Genomic DNA, 21,452 nt, shown 5'->3' with positions numbered 1-21,452 from the left:
TCACCTTAAAACTAAGCAGCAATGCCATTCGTCTGCATCACTGAGCCCTTCTTCACCTGCTGCTGCACTACCTGGTTGAAGTGGTTGTTGTTGCGGCTCACATTGTAGCCCCTGGCCGTTAGTGCTTTCTTCAGGCTGCTACCATTGACAGGACGTGCTCTATCACCATGGGGCTCTCTCCCTTCTCACCAGCTACCACTTCTCCCTGGCAACCATCGCTTCATTCCACCTTGGAACATGTTGGTTACTCGGGAGGAGGAGGCAGTGGTGGAGGGGGAATTAAGAAGTGAACAAAGCGATGGCCAACAGGAAGAAGCGGTAGCTGGTGAGAGGGGAGGGAGCTCCATGGTGATCCAGCGCATACTGAAGAAAGCACTTTCGGCTACAATATGAGGAGATAAACTAAAAAGTAGGACCTCAAAGGTAATAATCTCTGGATTACTACCAGTGCCACGTGCTAGTCAGAGTAGGAATAGGAGGATATTTCATATGAATACGTGGCTTGAAAAATGGTGCAAGGGGGAGGGATTCAAATTTTTAGGACATTGGAACCAGTTCTGGGAGAGGTGGGACCAGTACCAAACAGGACGGTCTGCACCTGAGCTGGAATGGAACCAATGTCCTAGGGGGAGTGTTTGCTAGTGCTGTCGGGGAGGATTTAAACTAATGTGGCAGGGGGATGGGAGCTGGAGCAGAGAGACAGAGGGGTGTAAAATGAGGGTAGAAGCAACAGGTAGCAAGGTGAAAAGTAAAAGTGGCAGGCAGACAAATCCAGGGCAAAAATCAAAAAGGGCCACTTTTCAACATAATCGTACAAGGGGTAAGAGAGTTGTAAAAACAAGCCTGAAGGTTTTGTGTCTCAATGCAAGGAGTATACGTAATAAGGTGGATGAATTAAATGTGGAGATAGTTATTAATGATTATGATATAGTTGGGATTACGGAGACATGGCTCCAGGGTGACCAAGGCTGGGAGCTCAACATCCAGGGATATTCTATATTCAGGCGGGATAGACAGAAAGGAAAAGGAGGTGGGGGTAGCGTTACTGGTTAGAGAGGAGATTAAAGCAGTGGAAAGGAAGGACATTAGCTTGGAGGAAGTGGAATCGATATGGGTAGAGCTACGAAACACTAAGGGGCAGAAAACGCTAGTGGGAGTTGTGTACAGGCCACCTAACAGCAGTAGGGTGGTTGGGGATGGCATCAAGCAGGAAATTAGAAATGCATGCACTAAAGGCGCAGCAGTTATAATGGGTGACTTCAATCTACATATAGATTGGGTGAACCAAACTGGCAGGGGTGCTGAGGAAGAGGATTTCTTGGAATGTTTGAGAGATGGTTTTCTAAACCAACATGTCGAGGAACCAACGAGAGAACAGGCCATTCTAGACTGGGTATTGAGTAATGAGGAAGGGTTAGTTAGCAGTCTTGTTGTGCGAGGCCCCTTGGGCAAGAGTGATCATAATATGGTAGAGTTCTTCATTAGGATGGAGAGTGACAAAGTCGATACAGAAACAAGTGTTCTGAACTTAAAGAAAGGTAACTTTGAGGGTATGATGCGTGAATTGTCCAAGATAGACTGGCGATTGATGCTGAAAGGGTTGACGGTGGACATGCAATGGAAGGCATTTAAAGGTCGCATGGATGAACTACAACAAGTGTTCATCCCAGTTTGGCAAAAGAACAAACCAGGAAAGGTAGTGCATCCGTGGCTAACAAGGGAAATCAAGGATAGTATTAAAACAAAAGATGAAGCATACAGATTAGCCAGAAAAAGTAGCATACCATGGGACTGGGAGAAATTCAGAGTCCAGCAGAGGAGGACAAAGGGCTTAATTAGGAAAGGGAAAATAGATTATGAGGGAAAACTGGCAAGGAACATAAAAACAGACTGCAAAAGCTTTTATAGATATGTCAAGAGAAAAAGATTAGTTAAGGCAAATGTAGGTCCCTTGCAGTCAGAAACAGGTGAATTGATCATAGGGAACAAGGAGATGGCAGACCAATTGAACAAATACTTTGGTTCTGTCTTCACTAAGGAAGACATAAACCGTCTGCCGGAAATAGCGGGGGACCGGGGGTCTAAAGAGATGGAGGAACTGAGGGAAATCCAGGTTAGTCGGGAAGTGGTGTTAGGTAAATTAAATGGATTAAAGGCAGATAAATCCCCAGGGCCAGATAGGCTGCATCCCAGAGTGCTTAAGGAAGTAGCCTCAGAAATAGTGGATGCATTAGTGATAATTTTTCAAAACTCTTTAGATTCTGGAGTAGTTCCTGAGGACTGGCGGGTAGCTAATGTAATCCCACTTTTTAAAAAGGGAGGGAGAGAGAAAACAGGGAATTATAGACCAGTTAGCCTAACATCGGTAGTGGGGAAAATGCTAGAGTCAGTTATTAAAGATGTGATAGCATTACATTTGGAAAGTGGTGAAATCATCGGACAAAGTCAGCATGGATTTACCAAAGGCAAATCATGTCTGACGAATCTTATAGAATTTTTCGAGGATGTAACTAGTAGAGTGGATAAGGGAGAACCAGTCGATGTGTTATATCTGGACTTTCAGAAGGCCTTCGACAAGGTCCCACATAGGAGATTGGTGTACAAACTTAAAGCACACGGTATTGTGGGTTCAGTGTTGAGGTGGATAGAAAATTGGTTGGCGGACAGGAAGCAAAGAGTAGGAATAAACGGGTCCTTTTCGGAATGGCAGGCAGTGACTAGTGGGGTACCGCAAGGCTCAGTGCTGGGACCCCAGTTATTTACAGTGTATATTAATGATTTGGACGAGGGAATTGAATGCAACATCTCTAAGTTTGCGGATGACACGAAGCTGGGTGGCAGTGTTAGCTGCGAGGAGGATGCTAGGAGGCTGCAGAGTGACTTGGATAAATTAGGCGAGTGGGCAAATGCATGGCAGATGCAATATAATGTGGATAAATGTGAGGTTATCCACTTTGGTGGCAAGAACAGGAAAGCAGAGTATTACCTGAATGGTGACCGATTGGGAGAAGGGCAGATGCAACGTGACCTGGGTGTCATGGTGCACCAGTCATTGAAAGCAAGCATGCAGGTGCAGCAGGCAGTGAAGAAAGCGAATGGTATGTTGGCATTCATAGCAAGAGGATTTGAGTTTAGGAGCAGGGAGGTTCTGCTGCAGTTGTACAGGGCCTTGGTGAGACCGCACCTGGAGTATTGTGTGCAGTTTTGGTCTCCTAACCTGAGGAAAGACGTTCTTGCCTTAGAGGGAGTACAGAGAAGGTTCACCAGATTGATCCCTGGGATGGCGGGACTTATATATGAGGAAAGACTAGATAGACTGGGCTTGTACTCGCTGGAATTTAGAAGACTGAGGGGGGATCTTATAGAAACATATAAAATTCTTAAGGGGTTGGAGAGGCTAGATGCGGGAAGATTGTTCCCGATGTTGGGGGAGTCCAGAACCAGGGGTCACAGCTTAAGGATAAGGGGGAAGTCTTTTAGGACCGAGATGAGAAAACATTTCTTCACACAGAGAGTGGTGAGTCTGTGGAATTCTCTGCCACAGAAGGTAGTTGAGGCCAGTTCATTGGCTATATTTAAGAGGGAGTTAGATGTGGCCCTTTTTGCTAAAGGGATCAGGGGGTATGGAGAGAAGGCAGGTACAGGCTACTGAGCTGAGTGATCAGCCATGATCATATTGAATGGCGGTGCAGGCTCGAAGAGCCGAATGGCCTACTCCTGCACCTATTTTCTATGTTTCTATGAGCCACAACAACAGCTGCGTCAACCAAATGGTGTGGCAACTTGTGCTAGTGCACCTCGTAGATGTCAGAGGCTCGGCTGGAAGTTGCTATCCACCACCTTCCTCGTTCTCCCTTGCCTTCCCAGTGTTGCACAGACAGTGACTGAAACTGGAAAAACAGCGAGCCCGGTCTTCGCTTTTATGTCTATGAAACGGATACAAAGCCCTCGCCATCCTCCCATTGCATTAACACAGATCGTACAGGAAATGGGACCACCAATTGTGAGTTGTTTACGTAAATGCGTGTTTACGGAAGTCGCCTATAACACAAGTCGGGGAGGGCCTGTAGTGACAACAGTCAGTTCCAGCGTTAAGTCTAGAAGTAATTGATGTGGGGTAGATTTTGACTCTCTGTCCGGGAATATAATTTAGCAGTGTGGATCATCTTTTCCCTATCAAATTCATTCAAGTTCTATTGATTATACTGGATTATTTTTCTCTGTAATAATTTTTGTTCTTGCATTTCAACACAAAAATCTGTTGGCATCTTTATTTCACTATGTCTTATTGGAAAGATTCTTGCAACATCCTTTTGTTTTGTGATGAACATCGCCACCTTCTGGCAATGATTTTCTCCATAACTAAGACTCTCAAATGGTTCCCGAGCATAACCTATTGACTGTTTTCCTGTGGTCATTATTTGCAATTTCGTAATTATCTTATTCTGGTTTTTAGAATTGTTATAACCTGCCCGTTTAAGCACTTTACAGTAAATAATTCAGGTATTTTGATGGCATTTTAAAAATATTGCAATGTCGTCTTTCTGGCTGGGCAATATGTGAAAACAGTTACAGTCAGAGAACTCTAATGCTTTAGTACTCTGAGCAAGGATACTATAGTTGCCAGTTTTACTCACTATTTACTTTACTTATGCCTTTACAATTAAATCACACGTTGGATCAAAAACATGATTAGTAGCATACCTGTCTTTAATAGCATTTGCTGCTTTTCTCTCTCGGGTCTTGTGACGAGCAAATGAAATTAACATTCTTCTAAGGGTCAGATCAATTTAAAAAGCATTAACACTTAATACTTGAAAAATCTTGCTTCTGACAGATTCCTCATAATTAATATTATAATAAAACAATTACTTTCTAATGTTACTGTTGCAAAATCCCTTCCTGCATCTTGCAATATTTCTACTTTAAATAGTTTTCTAATAAAATATACAATTAATTTGACAATTAATTAAGAAATACCAGGGCTATTAATTCATTAATTAATAATTAATTGTTCCCCTTTAATCTACATTTTATCATAAATCCATATTTGATATTCTTTGATATATATGTTACTGAACATAATTGTTATCTTTTGATGTGAATATATATTTAAATTCAGGTTTGTAACTTTCATAGCTAACCACAGATACTTACCGCTGAGGCCTTTTCCTGTGCATCAATACTAGCCAACAGATTTTGTACTCTTTCATGGATTCTATCCCATGCAGGGTGACTCACTGGATCAAAATAACGCCTATTTAACAAATAAACAAGAAAAATCAGAACAAAAAACTGAGAGAAGCACACCATCACTGGTCTTCTTTGCAATTAATAAATTAAGGGAAATATCTTGAGAACACAACATATATTTTCCTTGGCAAAGATTTATTCAGTAATAATTCCCTAGTAAACTTATCCTGTTCCCAGAGAAGAATCCTGCCTAATGAGAACAGAGTCTGAAATAAAGCTGCAAATTAGTAATTACAGTGCTATCACAGGTGTATCATATACACAGGAAAACTGATTGTAACTATTTTTGCTGGGAGATACTGTATTTTAGGCGTCTAAAAATCACTCACACTGTAAGATTAAAGACATCATGCCAGCTCCCTACATTCCTTTTTTTGAAGAATATAAAAGTAACTGATGATATAAACTTCAAGCATATTTGACACAGTCTCTTTTATTCATCATCAATTCAAAGTAACTTATTGAAACTGGTAGTGTAACTTTTTAGGTATTTGATCTTGCCACTACCATTATTTCAAGCAGAAATTGCTTCACGAGCAAACTAAAACGAAACAGCAAGAAAAGTAGGTGATCTATTGCGAGCTTAGTTGCATTGATGATATATTTGATTTTATGCAAGAAATGAGTTTATAGACTGACTTGTGTTTAAACTCTGTTGGTATTAAACTCTGTTGAAACTCTTACTGATGAAAGATTGAATTAAGGATGTAACTGCACTTTCAGGTATATGGAAAAGTTTCTGAGTTAGAAATGTAGTGTGATTTGAGAAACAGGCATTCGGGAGGTGAACTGTTGTTGAATGTGCCTGATTGTGTGGCCTAAGAGACTATATTATTGCTGCTGGATCACGAAAATAATTGGTCAGATAAACTATTTACTGTTTCATGTTGGTTTAGGTGGCACCAGAGAATTGGGCAGATCTTAATGTACCTGAAAAGGCAGTCAGTAACACTGTAAACAAGTATACCTTTACTTCAGACAGAAACAAAGCTTTTGGACCAGCATGGGAAAATGGGGCAAATGCATGGGGAAATTGGAAGATCAGCCACTGGGATATTCCACTTTCATTCTGTAGATCTCAGTCTTGGTGTTGGACGTGAAGAGAGAAACCCTATTTTCAAAAAAAGAGGAAGGCTTCCTCGAAATATCTGTCACTTTCTTCCCCATCAATATTGCTGGTGTTGCAAGCCAGAGTCTACTACCCAAGAGACAAAATCTATGGTAATATGGATAGGAAATATACTGGGGACTCAGCAAAAAGCAAGCTGCTGGGGGAACTTAGTAGATCAAGCTATATCTGTGGAGGCAAAGAAATGTTAGTTTTGGGTTAAGGTCCTGTACCAGAACTGAGAGTGGAGGGGGATGAGGTGGAGGAGTGAGGCAGAGCTGGTAAATGATGGATCTAGGTGAGATGTGGGAGCTTGGGCCGAGAAGCCAGTAGGAGGTGAGTTTAGAGATAAAAGCTGGTGGGTGATGGATGGAAAAACATAAGGAAGAAGATTAGGGGGATGGAGTTAGGATTGGGGAGAGGAAGTGGATTGATATGATTTCCTGCCTAACCTTAGATGAAAACATGCAATAGAATCCTTTAGATTATATGTAATCTTTATTTTGTTTTTTGTGATCGTCTTCAATCTACCCTCTTTTATCATTACAAAATTATTCTACATTCAGGCGGATTACTCTGCCTTTAACCGAGATCCCCTCTCTTGTATGAACTATGTACACTCAATTATAGTTGCTCCTTCTCTTGACCTTTAATTGTTCCCAAAGTTCTCACTCCGAATACTTTCATAACATTGCCTCCCTTTATTTCCACACCCCATCCAGACAAATTAATTAGAATCATATGGCACTGAAACGGGCCCTTTTTCATCCCATCTCATGCATGCCAATGTAATGCTTCTCTAATCTAATTCTATTTGCCTGCATTAGCTCCTTATCCCTCTACACCTTTCCTATCCAAGTACCTGTCCAAGTGCTTTTTAAAAGTTGTAATTGTATCTGCCTCCACCACCTTCTCATGCTCCTGCACAATCTCTGTTCTCCAAATCTAACCTTTTTGTGTACCTGCTTACTATTCCATCATGAATTACAGCAATTTCATGACCAGGTCTGATTCTCTGGAAACAACCCAAAAATGAATTTAGCTACTTTGCTTTTACATAATTAAAAAAACAATTACTAATTGAAATATTAGGTCACCATTCCTAATTCCTTCACTGTTGCCTATTACTTTATGCATATTGTGCATTGATATTCTTTCTTCTCCTCTATAAAATGAAATATTAGTTGATGCAAAGATAAGGAAGTCATAGGTTATTTGTGTTCAGATATTGAAAAGCAATAAAGCTGTAGATGCTGAAAATGTGAAATGAAAACAGAAAATGCCAAAGACATTCAGCAAGTTCGGAAGTAGCTGACGTTGGTCCATGGAGGTATCTGTTTCCATTGATGCTATCTGACCTGTTGAGCATTTTATGCTTTTTTACAAGAATATTATGTTTTACATTTTTGATTAATGGAATTATTATTCTCTGCAAAAATAATCATAGTTATAACTACAATAATTACCTGTTGATATTACTGGGTGCTTTTCTTTGTGAACAGATAGAGGGTGAGGATTGATCATTTGGATTATCTCTTAAAGTTGAATTCAGTGGATAACTAATAAGATCCTCTGTATCTTTAGACAGTTCTTCCCAACTAATAGGTTCTCTGAAACTTGAACTCTTTAGGATTCAGAAAGATACAAGCATTATTTATTTTATTAATGAAAAATTAAATTCAACATTGCCAAAAAAGGTTTCTTCTAACATTTTGGATATTCTAATGCATTCAGGGAAAAATAAAACACTAGTTTAAACTTTGCAGATTTATTTTACTAATTACGTCTCGTGCATTCTGTGTGGAACCATGAAACCAATCTGCCGTACATCTATGATATGACTAAAGACATCATTCCTTTGGTGATGCCCAGAATTTATAGAATGACAGAGTCATACAGTGTGGAAACAGGCCCTTCGGCCCAACATGCACATGCCAACCAATATGCCCCATTTACACTAATCCCAACTGCCCGTGTTTGGTCCAAATCAAAACCTATTCTATGCATGTACCTGTCCCAATGTTTTTTTAAACGCGTGATACTACCTGCCTCCACTACCTCCTCTGGCAGCTTGGTCCATATACCTACTACCCTTTGTGTAAAAAAAGTTGCCTCTCAGGTTCCGATTGAAACTTACCCCTTCATGTTAAATGTATGTCCTCTGGTTCTTGATTATCCCACTTTGGGTAAAAAAAATCAGTGCATTTACCCTATCTATTCCTCTCATGATTTTATAAATCTCTAAAAAAAATCACCTCTCATCCTCCTGCACTCCAAGGAATAAAGTCCTAGCCTGCTGAACCACATCCTATAGCTCAGGACCTGGCAATCCTCATAATCTTCTCAGCACCCTTTCATAGAAACATAGAAAAATAGGTGCAGGAGTAGGCCATTCAGCCCTTCGAGCCAGCACCGCCATTCAATATGATCATGGCTGATCATCTAAAATCAGTACCCCGTTTCTGCTTTTTCCCCATATCCCTTGATTCCTTTAGCTCTCAGAGCTAAATCTAACTCTCTCTTGAAAACATCCAATGAATTGGCCTCTACTGCCTTCTGTGGCAGAGAATTCCACAGATTCACAACTCTCTGGGTGAAGAGGGTTTTCCTCATCTCAGTCCTAAATGGCCTACCCCTTATTCTTAAACTGTGACCCCTGGTTCTGGACTTCCCCAACATCGGGAACATTTTCCTGCATCTAGCCTGTCCAATCTTATAAGAATTTTATATGTTTCTATGAGATCTCCTCTCATCCTTCTAAATTCCAGTGAATACAAGCCCAGTCGACCCATTCTTTTATCAGATGCCAGTCCCGCCATCTTGGGAATTAACCTGGTGAACCTACTCTGCACTCCCTCAATAACAATAATGCCCTTCCCCAAAATTGCACACAATACTCCAGGCATGATCTCACCAGGGCCCTGTACAACAACTGCAGTCGGACCTCCTTGCTCCTAAACTCAAATCCTCTCGCAATGAAGGCCAACATGCCATTAGCTTTCTTCACTGCCTGCTGTACCTGCATGATTATTTCAGTGTCTGATGTCCAAGCACACCCAGGTCTCGTTGCACCTCCCCATTTCCTGATCTGATACCATTCAGATAATAATCTGCCTTCATGTTTTTTCCAGCTTAACACTATTTTTCCTATAACAGGGTGAGCAAAACTTAACATAATATTCCAAATGTGGCCTCAACAATGTCTTGCACAACTGTGACATAACCCCCAACTGTGACATAACCCTAAGTTCTATACTCATTACTCTAATGAAGGCCAATGTACCAAAAGCTTTCTTTACTACCCTACCCTATGCCACTTTCAAGGAGCTATGTACCTGCAGTTCTAGATCCCTCTGCTCTGCAACACTCCACTGAGCCATGTCATTCACTGTATAGGTCCTACACTGGTTTGTCTTCCCAAAATGTAATGCCTCACACTTCTCGGTATTAAACTCCATTAACGATTCCTCAGCCCAACTGCCCAACCAATTAAAATAATTTCTGCTAACCATCTTTGCTATCTACAAAGCCACCCACATTGGTCTCATCTGCAGACTTACTAATCATGCCTTGTACGTTCTCATCCATCTCATTGATATAGATGTCAAACAGCAATGGACCGAGCATCAAACCCTGAGCCACACCACAAATCCCAGACCTCCAATCCAAAAAACAACCTTCCACCATCACCCTCTGCTTCCTTCCATGATGCCAATTGTCTATTCAATCAGCAAGATCTCCTTGGATCCCATGCAAACTAACCTTCCGGAGCAGCCTACCATGTGGAACTTTGTCTATATATCGTTTTCAGCAAGACATTTGACAATGTCTACAGCTCTGCCCTCATCAACCTTTTTGGTTATATTTTCAAAAATCTCCCACATACCAAACTGTGCTGACTATCCCTAATCAGCCCCTATCTATCTAAATGCATGTATATCTTATCTTTCAGAATATTCTCTAGTAAATGTCCAACCACAGATGTTACACTCACCAGCCTATAGTTTCTAGGCTTTTCCTTGCACCCTTCTTAAATAGTGGCACAACACTTGCAACCTTCCAGTCTTCTGGTACTTCGCCTGTATTTAATGATGACTTGTAAATCTCAACCAGGGCTCCTGCAATGTCCTCTCTAGCTTCCCACACTGTCCACGGATATATCTGATCAGGCCCAGGAGATATGTCAACCTTCATATGCATTAGGACCATCAGCACCTCCACGACCGTAATTCTGACTGCCCTCAAGACATTTTCTTTGGCTGCCCCAAGTTCCCTGGTGCTCATGTCTTACACCTTGGTAAAAACAGAGGATAAATACTCATTGAGGACCCTACCCATCTCCTGTGGCTTCACACGGAGCTGGCCGCTTTGATTCCTGATGGGCCCTATTCTCTCTATAGTTACCCTTTTTCCTTTAATGTACATAAAATCTCTTGGTATTATCTTTAATATTATCGGCTAGAACCATCTCCTGCCCCCTTTTTACCCTTCTAATGTCCTTCTTTAGCGTGTTTGTCACTTCCTGAAACTCCTCCAATTACACACTTGATCCCAGCTACCTTTCCCTGTCCCCTGCCTCCTTCTTATTCTTGACCGAGGCTCAATTTCTCACCTTCCAAGCTTCTTGAAACTGACCTGCCTTGCCCTTCAGGAACATGCATGCCCTGAACTCTAATCTGCACACTTTAAAAAAATCCCACTTTCTGAACATTCCTATTCCTGCAAACAACATGCCCCAATCAACTTGAGCGAGTTATTGTCCAATACCTTCAAAGTTGGACCTGCCGAATTTTAACTCATGGGCCCGCCTAGTCTTTATCCATAACTATCTTAAACCTAATAGAACAGTGGCCAAACGGCTCATCCAAAAACACTTCATCCACGTACTCCTCCCAATTTCCTAAGACTATACCAAGCATTGTGTTTTCTTGTGTAGGGCCCACTATATATTGCCTGAGCAAACGTTTCTGAAGACATTTGACAAATTCCTACCTGTCTAAACATTTTGCACTATGACAGCCCCAGTCAATATTGGGGATGTTAAAATCCTCATCTATTACAACCTTATTAGTCCTGCAGCTAGTCCTGCAATCTCCTGGCATATTTGCTCTTCTAATTCCCATTGACTATTTGGGGGCCTGTCATACACTCTGAACAAGGTGATCATCCCTTTCTTATTTCTCAGCTCCACCCATCTCACCTCACTGGATGAACTATCAGTAATGTCATCTCTGACCAATGCCGTGACATCCTCTTTAATCAATAAAGCAACAGACCCTCCTCTTTTACCCCCATCTCTATCTCTCCTGTCGCATCTGTACCCTGTAACATTGAGCTGCCAGTCCCGAGTCTCTTTTAGTCAGGTTTCCGTAATGGCCAAAATATCCCAATCGCACGTACCTACCTACACCCTGAATTCATCTGCCTTACCCATCAGCCTCTCACAATAATGTAGCTCCCATATAAATCTCTTTGCAAGAAACCCAGATATAAGATCGTAGGTTAACACCTACTAAGATAACCACACACTTTGAAAGGTTCTTTGTCATAAATTTCAGCTGCACGCATGTTGGCATTGAGCCTTTCCATACTCTGACACACTGTGGTCATTACTGATAATGCATTACTAGAAAATACATTGAGTTATAGAAATTAGTTACCGGAAATTCTAACAAGCTTAAACTGTTCTTACCTTGTCTGCACTATATTTAGGTAAGCAAACATCTAGATAAAAGAATTAAATAAAAATGAGACGCACACACAAGATAATATACATTCCTAATGGGTCACTGAACTGTGCCTGAAAAAATACTGAGTTTTGGCAGTATATCCAGAACCTTTCCAGTTTTCTGATTTCTATTTGATAAAATGTCAAATAAGCCATTCTCTTTTGCATTGTTAAAAGTCCAACATACTTTCTGGGAAATAATTCCTGTCTAGCTATTTTACGCATTAATGCTTCCTAATTTCATTGGTGTGAAATACAAATTATTAATGCCGTTATTAACCTGCCAATATGAAGTCTGGTCATTATTAGCTGACTTTGAGCTCTGCTCTTGTTAAACTAAGGAGATTTACAAAAAAAAGACACAATGTGCTGAGGTAACTCAGCAGGTCAGGCAGCATCTCTGGAGAACATTAAAATGTGACATTTCAGGTCAGGGATGAGGTTGGAGAAAGCAGGAAGCGAAGTGGGGGCAGGACAAAGCCTGGTAACAGATGGGTGGAAAAAGGCAGAGAGGGTTTTTGATTGGCAGATGGTTGGACAACTGCTAGAGATGAACAGACAAAAAGTAAGAGATAGAATAGATGAGGTATGAATTGTGAAGCCAGAGGAGGGAATATAGGTGAAAGAGGATGGGAGCAGAGGGAGAAATGGATGGGAATCCAGTTGTGGCACAGAGAAGGGAGGGGGGGGGATGGTTGGGAAAGAAATGGGGTGGGGGAGTTTGTAGGTTAGTTACTGAGATTTACATTGCAAAATGCAGGCTATGCCCAGCATATTCAACAGGCTATGCTAATTTCACTAATTCTTTACATCATATCGACCGGTTGTTTGGCACTATGAATTTTTGAAGGATTTCCATTGCCCCACTTTTTTTCCAAGCCTAAAGATTAATGTTATTTATTCTGAGAACTTTTTGGATATTTATTAAGGAACTACTGGAGAGTAGGCTTTATCAGTTAAATACAATCCAAACACTCTGAGGGCATTGAAGTGAATATGGTCTTGAAATATTTCCGTGGCATGAGGGCTAAGAAATGTGAGGAAATAAACATTTTTTTCCTGAGATTGAAATAAGCAACCATGCAATGAATAAAATACGGGCTATGAATTTTGTAATCAAACAAGGCACCAGGACTGGATGCAGTGGACATAGGCAGTGGAAAACAAGTATGGAGTGAATTAAACAGAGTAGCAGTTGTCCTAGTGCATTATGTAAGTGAAAGATATTAACCATCGACATCACAAATGCAGACAATGCATATTTTTGGGTAATTAAGAGGGCTATGCTCTGGCCAGGAAATTCCATTGCAAAGGCAATGACTGAAATGCACATCAATAAAATCTTACCTTGACTGCATCTAGCCGGACTTGCAGTTCTTGGTCTGCTTTTTGGGCTTTTATCAAATGGTAAGCTTGATAGTGAAGAAGTATACTTCTCTGACTCCCTTCTGTCACACTAATACAAACAAAAGATGTTTTGCTATTATAATGTTGTCTAAAATGTTACTCATACTATCCTCAGCTGAACTCTCACTGACCAAGAGCTGAGCTTCAAACCTACCTCTAAATCATCTATTTCAAGTTTTCCTTGCAAATAGTGCTTGAAATCCTCAAAATCATTGATTCCTTGTGTTTCTTTTTCAATGCTCTACTCCAAATCTCTTTAAACATGTTTGAGAAACCCACCATTATTCAATATTCCTCAATTAACACTTAATTATATTCACTTTAAAAATACTTACAGTTTCGATCGTAAAAGGTCGCCTGGAAATAGTTTCTGACTTTTGTGGTGGTGTGTGCTGCGTATCATCTCGACGAAGTTCAAGTAAACACCTCCTGCAGTAAGGAGAAAGGGATCTTGACCTGCTCAGTGTTAGTGGCTTCTTCGGTTCCTTATCAGACCTCCTTTCAGTGCATGATCTTCCTATCAGGTTAAATGATTTTGCACATCTGGGTCTTCTGATTGGATTCTCTTTTCTTCCATTGTCTGACTGATAAAGCAAATGAAGTTTAAAAAAATGGATGCTGTTGCTTAATGATATGGCCTTTTTTTAAATGTTTTACCTTGTCGGCTTCAGTGGAAGCAGTGGAAATGTCTCTCATACACAAAAGCGAGTACAGACCATTCCCACAGTATAGTAATTTGGGTAATTGAAACCCACCCTTCCAAAATTCACAAATCTCTATCCAAAAATTTGAGATATACAATAAAATTCACTTATGGAATTCACAATGAAACTTTTTGCCAATTTTCATTTTTAGTCACTCAATACTATGAGTCAAAATTTGGATATGTCATCACTGCATTCATTGAGTTGGCAGTCACATCCAAGTCCCTCCTTTGCTGCGTTCACTCCAGCATGAGGACATATGAACAGAGGTCTCAGCTGGTGCAATGGTAGAGTTGCTGCCTTGTAGCGCCGGAGACCTGGGGTTGATCCTGACTTCAGGTGCTTGTCTGTATGGCGTTTATACGTTCTCCCTGTGGCCTGCATGGGTCTCCTCCGGTTTCCTCCCACACTCCAAAGATGTACAGGTTTGTAGGCTAATTAGCTTGGTAAATTGTCCCTAGTGTACATAGGATAGTGTTGGTGTATGGGGACTGTTGGTCGGCGCAGACTCAGTAGGCCGTTGGGCCTGTTTCCGCGTTGTATCTCTAAAACTAAACTAAAAAAAGTACAGCAATGCGTTGCTCTTCATCCGAGTGATTTTCTCTGACATGATGTATTGTGTAGTAGCTATGCCCAGTTCTTGCACGAGCACCTTAAATTAATCCCTTGGCCTTTACTTCACTTCCATTAACCCATTATCCCACTGAATTCCTTCTACATCGCCTTTCACCCATGAATGCAATTCTGAAGTCCCTCCCCTTTCCCTGACATTCCCTCTTCTTAAAAACGTTGCTAATCTATGAACCTTGTGCGTCAGACAAAATGCCTTGCAGATGAAAAGTACAGCAGTGCTGCATCCTGAGATGTCTTTTCACTTGTCCTCAGACTGGAGAGAACACAGCAAAGGAGGGACATGGTAATGACTGCCAACCCAATTGACAAAATGATTTCATGTCAAATCTTATTGCTGCACATAATGAGACTAAAAATAAAACGTAATGATTTATTTTGTTTCTTTCACACAAACCTTGTTTATCCCTTGAGACAGCGGTTAAGTAATGGCAGTCAGTCACTTAGTCATCAGCAATAAAATGGCTTAATGACAGGGAACATCCGGTAGCTATGCATCTTCACTTATACAATGAGATTCAAAGGGAAAGGATTTATATCACAGAAAATTACGATACAAATATTTTTCTAGTAACATAACCTAACCTGAGTAACGCAGGGGCCACATGTATTTAGAGTCAGAGTGATACAGTGTGGAAACAAGCCCTTCGGCCCAATTTGCCCACATCGGCCAATATGTCACAGCTACACTAGTCCCACCTGCCCACGTTTGGCCCATCCCCCTCCAAACTTGTCCTATTCATGAACCTGTCTATAGACACAAAATGCTGGAGTAACTCAGCGGGACAGGCAACATTTCTGGATGACATTTTGGGTCGAGACCCTTTGTTCAGACTGTCAGGGGAGATCAAGGAAAATGTAGATTAGATCATTGTTAGTTAGGAGAAGGTAACACAAAGCAAACAGAGATAAAATGTAAACAAGGACAGTCAGATTAGTCAGAGAACTAGGAAGGGGGAGGGATGGAGAGAGACGGAAGGCAAGGGTTACCTGAAGTTAGAGAAGTCAATCTTAATACCGCTGGGGTGTAAGCTGCCCTAGCTAACATTGAACAATTTCTGTTCCAGGTGTACATGGGCCCTATCCCCGAATATCTCTGCAACATCGACGACTGCATCGGTGCTACCTCCTGCACCCATGCCAAATCACTGACTTCATTAACTTTACTACTGATATTCATCTTGCACTCATCTTTATTTGGACCATCTCCGATATCTCCCTATCATTTCTTGATCTCACCGTCTCCATCACAGGAGATAGTCTAACTACTGGCATTTATTACAAACCCACTGACTCCCACAGCTATCTAGACCACACTTTTCCCCACCCTGCTTCCTGTGGAGTCCTACTCACAATTCCTCTATCTAAGCCGCATCTGTGCCCAAGATGAGGTGTTCCATACCAGGACACCAGAGATGTCCTCATTCTTTAGGGAATGGGGTTCCTCTCTTCCATCAGAGATGAAGCCCTCACTAGTTTCCTCGATATCCCGCAGCTCCGCCCTTGTACCCCTCCCCCTAGTCGCAACAGAGACAGAGTCCCTCTGGTCCTCAGCTTTCACCCCATCAGCCATAGCATACAGCACATAATTCACTGGCATTTTCGCCGCTTCTAATTGGATCCCACCACTAGCCACATCTTCTCATCTCTATCCCTTTCCCCTTTCCCCTTTCCGCCGAGACCGTTCCCTCCGCAACTCCCTGGTCAACTCGTCCCTTCCCATCCAAACCACCCCCTCCCCAGGTACTTTCCCCAGCAACCGCAGGTGATGCAACACCTGTCCCTAGACCTCCCCCCTCGGCTCCGTCCAAGGTACCCGACAGTCTTTTCATGCGAGGCAGAGGTTCACGTACCTCCTCCAACCTCATCTACTGTATCTGCTGTTCCAGGTGTGGACTCCTATATGTCAGCGAGACCAAGCGCAGGCTCGGCGATCGTTTCACTGAACACCTCCGCTCAGTCTGCCTAAACCTACCTGATCTCCCGGTTGCTAAACACTAACTTTCCTCTCTCAATCCCACACTGACCTTCTGTCCTGGGCCTCCTCCATTGTCAGAGTGAGGCCCAGCGCAATTTGGAGGAACAACTCATATTTCGCTTGGGCAGCTTACACCTCAGCAGTATTAATATTGACTTCTCGAACGTACAGGTTTGTAGGTTAATTGACTGGGTAAAATGTAAAAATTGTCCCTAGTGTGTGTAGGATAGTGTTAGTGTGCGGGGATCGCTGGGTGGCGCGGACTTGGTGGGCCGAAAAGGCGTTTCCGCGCTGTATCTGAAATATGAAAATTTTAAGTAACCCTTACCTTCCCTCTCTCTCCATCCCTCCCCCTTCCCAGTTCTCCGACTAGTCTGACTGTCCTCATTTATATTTTATCTGTTTGCTTTGTTGTTATTTTCTCCTAGCTAATAATGATCTACTCTACATTTTCCTTGATCTCCATCCCTTTTGTCTCGTTTTCACACCATACACTTCATACATCTCTGAATCCTCCCTCTCCCCTGACTCAGTCGGATGAAGGGTCTCAACCCGAAACGTTACCCATTCCTTCTATCCAGAGATGCTGCCTGTCCCGCTGAGTTACTCCAGCTTTTTGTGTCCGTCTTCGGTTTAAACCAGCATCTGCTGTTCTTTCCTACTGTTTCTTAAATCTGTTTCTTAAATGTTGGGATAGTCCCTGCCTCAACTACATCCTCTGGCAGCTTGTTCCATACCCCCACCACACTTTGTGTGTAAAAGGTATCCCTCAGATTCCTATTAATTTTTTTCCCCCTCACCTTAAACCTATGTCCTCTTGTCCTCGATTCGCCTACTCTGGGCAAGAGACTATCTATTCCTCTCATGATTTTATACACCTTTATCAGATCACTCCTCAACCTCCTGGTACTCCAAGGAACAGAGTACCAGTCTACTCAACCTCTCCCTATAGCAGAGACCCTCTAGCTCTGGAAACATCCTTGTAAATTTTCTCTGTACCCTTTCCAGCTTGACAATATCTTTCCTGTAACATGGTGTCCAGAACTGAATACAATACTCTAAATGTGGCCTCACCAACATCTTATACCACAATCTGACAAGTTTTCAGGAACAATAAAGTTATATTTCATTGCTCCGATAATTTGATTGTTTTTAATGCCACAATTAAACAAAGGCATTGTGGATACTACAAATCATGTGGATCACATGAAATTAAATCAATTATTTTCAATTTAAACTTTTTATTAAATCACAAATGGTTATAAAGCTTTAATTATAAATAGTTTGTATAATGGATGGTCAAAAAACAATGAAGCACATACATGACTTACCAGGCATAAACTGGAAGAAATTCTCTTTGTAAATCTCGGAGAAAACTCTGTGATTGTTGTTGTTGTAGAAAATTCCAATTTTGGTGAAATTAACTGCAATATCGATTGAAATGTTGAATTAGTAGTATAATATACTGAACTGTTTTTGAAAGTGTGTTTTGATGTCTAAATAGTAAAAGTGATTTTTCCAACAGGTGGGGAGCCAAAACAGAAGTATATACAAAACTTTGACAAAAGAGAGGCAAGAGTGGACACTGGACTGCTGGAAAATGATGTTGTAGTAGTAGTAATGGGGAACAAAGAAATGGTGGATGAACCAAATAAGGTTTTTGTGTCAGTCTTTACAGTAGAAGACACCGGCAACATGTCAGAATTTCAAATCAGTAAGGGGGCAGAAGGGAGTGCAGTCGCTAATGCTAAGGAGAAGGTGCATTGGAGCTGCAAGGTCTGCAGGTGGATCAGTCACCTGCACCAGATAGATTACACCCCAGGATTTTGAAAGAGGCATTAATGGTGATCTTTCAAAAATCACTAAAGTCAGAAATGGTTGAAAATCGCAAATGTAACTCCAATGTTTAAGAAGGGAGTGAGGCAAAAGAAAGGGAATTGTCGGCCAGTTAGCCTGACTTCAGTGATTGGTACGATTGTAGAGTCCATTATAAAAAATTAGGTTTCGGGATACTTGGAAGGATATGATAAAATAGGCCAAGGTCAACATGTTTTGTTTAGGGGAGATCTTGTATGACAAATCTATGGAATTTGAGGAAATAACAAGCAGGATGAACAAAGAGTCAGTGGATGTTGTTTACTTGGATTTTCAGAAGGCCTTCAATAAGGTGCCGTATATGAAGCTGCTAAACAAGATAGGAGCCCATGGTATTAGAGGCAAGGTACGAGCATGGATAGAAGATTGGCTGACTGGTAGAAGACAAACAGTGGGAATAAAGGGAGCCTTTTCTGATTGGCTGCCAGTGACTAGTGGTGTTCCACAGGGGTCGGTGTTGGGTCCGCTACTTTTAACATTACATGCTAATGATCTAGATGATGGAATTGATAGCTTTGTAGCCAAGTTTGTAGAAGATATGAAGATAGGTGGAAGAGCAGGTAGTGTTGAGGAAGCAGGGATTCTGCAGAAGAGCTTGGACAGGTTGGGAGAGTGGCCAAAGAAGTGGGAAATGGTCTCAAGCATAGCAAAGTGTATGTCATGCAATTTGGTAGAATGAGTAAAGGTGGAGACTCAGAAATCAGAGGTGCAAAGGGACTTGTGAATGATGGTGCATGATTCCCTGAAGGTTAATTTGCAGGTTGAGTCACTGGTAAGGAAAGCAAATGCAATGTCAGCATTAATTTCAAGAGGACTAGAATACAAAAGTAAGGATGTAATGACGAGTTTGTCTGAGGTACTGCTCAGACCTCATTTGGAATGTTGTAGTAGTTTTAGGTCCCATAATGAGGAAGGGATGTGCTGGCATTGGAGAGTATCCAGAGGTTTACGAGAATAATCTAGGAGGGTGGCACAGTGGTATTGCAATAAAGTTGCTGCCTTACATCACCAGAGACCCTGGTTTGATCCTGGCTATAGGTATTATCTTAAGGAGTTTGTACATTCTCCCTATGACCACATGGGTTTTCTACCACACTCCAAAGACATTCAGGGTGGCACGGTAGTTCAGCGATTGAGCGACTGCCTTACAGCACCAGAGAGCCGGGTTCAATACCCGTGACCTGTGTGGATTTTCTCAGATCTTCGACTTCCGTCCACACTCCAAACACCTACAGGTTTGTAGGTTAATTGACTTGGTATGAATGTAAAATTGTCCCTAGTGTGTGTAGGTTAGTGTTACTGTGTGGGGATCACTGGTCGGCACAGACTGTGGGCCGAAGGGCATTTGTCTGCACTGTATCTCTAAACACAGGTCAATTGATTTCAGTAAAATTGTAAACTGTCCCTAGTGTGTAGGATAATGTTAAAGGCTCTGACAATAGACAATAGGTGCAGTAGGCCATTCAGCCCTTCGAGCCAGCACCGCCATTCAATGTGATCATGGCTGATCATTCTCAATCAGTACCCCGTTCCTGCTTTCTCCCCATACCCCCTGACTCCGCTATCCTTAAGAGCTCTATCTAGCTCTCTCTCTGGACCCGTACTCTGTGCAGTTTAGGACACAGATGCAGAATAAAAGGACATACTTTTAGAATGGCGATGAGGAGAAATTTATTTAGCCAGAGGATGGTGAATCTGTGGAATTCATTGCTACAGACAGGATGCCAACTCATTGGGCATTTTTAAAGCAGCAATTAATAGGTTCTTGATCAGTAATTGTGTCAAACATTATGGGGAGTAGGCAGGAGAATGGGGGTGAGGGAGAAATAGATCGAATGGCAAAGCAGACTCAATGGACCAAATGGCCTAATTCTCTTCAGTATGACATGAGCCCCCCCCCTCCTCCTCCTCCTCCCCCTCCACCAATGCACACGGAGGAAACCCAGGGGGAGAATATGCAAACTCCATATAGTAGGCATCCGAGGTCACGATTGAACCCGGCTGTCAGGCATTGTGAGACAGCAGCTCCACCAGTTGTAATTCATTTCAGTAATGGTCTGTTTATTCACCCAGTGAGGAACAGGGCATTGTGTACAGGAGTGTTGGTGCCAAGGTGCTGGGTGAAAGATAGCAGAAATATCCAAATTGTGTGCACATTGCTTATAGTTAAATGGATCGATGGATATCACTGAAAGTCATAGTTTAAGCCTGGTCCACAGGTGCACCTGTGAAAATTCTAACATATTGTAAAGAACTAACTTCATCAGGAGCTTAACACTGGAAACAAACATAAACTAAACTAGAAATCCTGATTTCAGTCAAATGAAAATGTCTTACGAAAACTGTTGAACATCGTCTCATCAGCACTTCTCTGTCTACACCTGGGTATGAAGGAGTTAACTTCGGCTCAGGGAATAAGAAATTTCTTGTATCATCTTCATAGTTTGCTAATGTTTCATTCACTACAGCCAGAAAATGAAAATAGTGTTAGTTTTTTGACTACAATTTGCAAGTTTATATCTGTGCATTATTGCCAATGATTGTTCAAATGGTTCATCATTGATTCTTCCAGTTATTAAAATTTGGAAGCAATGTCCATACTGATATAAAAGCTGATGTAATGTAACAGAAAATTGCATCTGGGACTATTATTTATACTCTTCGTAAAATTCTGCCTGACATAAACCTCCTTCCTGATTCCTCAACTCATTTCCCATTTGTATTCAATTTGAAACATCTAGATTGTGCATGGAAACTAATTGTTATCCT

General features: G+C 41.6%; 1 protein-coding gene across 2 annotated transcripts in view; it reads right to left on the bottom strand.

Moving 5' to 3' along the window:
- Nucleotides 1-21,452, bottom strand: part of LOC144591967 (spermatogenesis-associated protein 6-like) — a 55,243-nt gene that overhangs the window by 20,384 nt on the left and 13,407 nt on the right. For both annotated transcript variants that reach the window (XM_078396060.1, XM_078396061.1), the window contains exons 6-13: nucleotides 21,021-21,145; nucleotides 18,140-18,232; nucleotides 13,832-14,080; nucleotides 13,437-13,545; nucleotides 12,054-12,085; nucleotides 7,828-7,985; nucleotides 5,158-5,257; nucleotides 4,705-4,773 (exon numbers count right to left, since the gene is read on the bottom strand). In XM_078396060.1, coding sequence (XP_078252186.1) covers nucleotides 4,711-4,773; nucleotides 5,158-5,257; nucleotides 7,828-7,985; nucleotides 12,054-12,085; nucleotides 13,437-13,545; nucleotides 13,832-14,080; nucleotides 18,140-18,232; nucleotides 21,021-21,145 — 929 coding nt within the window. In that variant the 3' untranslated portion in view covers nucleotides 4,705-4,710. The remainder of the gene's footprint in view (nucleotides 1-4,704; nucleotides 4,774-5,157; nucleotides 5,258-7,827; nucleotides 7,986-12,053; nucleotides 12,086-13,436; nucleotides 13,546-13,831; nucleotides 14,081-18,139; nucleotides 18,233-21,020; nucleotides 21,146-21,452) is intronic.

This window comes from Rhinoraja longicauda, chromosome 3 (genome assembly GCF_053455715.1).
Source record: "Rhinoraja longicauda isolate Sanriku21f chromosome 3, sRhiLon1.1, whole genome shotgun sequence".
In the NCBI taxonomy this organism is placed as follows: Eukaryota; Metazoa; Chordata; class Chondrichthyes; order Rajiformes; family Arhynchobatidae; genus Rhinoraja; species Rhinoraja longicauda.
This window is presented reverse-complemented; position numbering and strand designations above follow the sequence as displayed.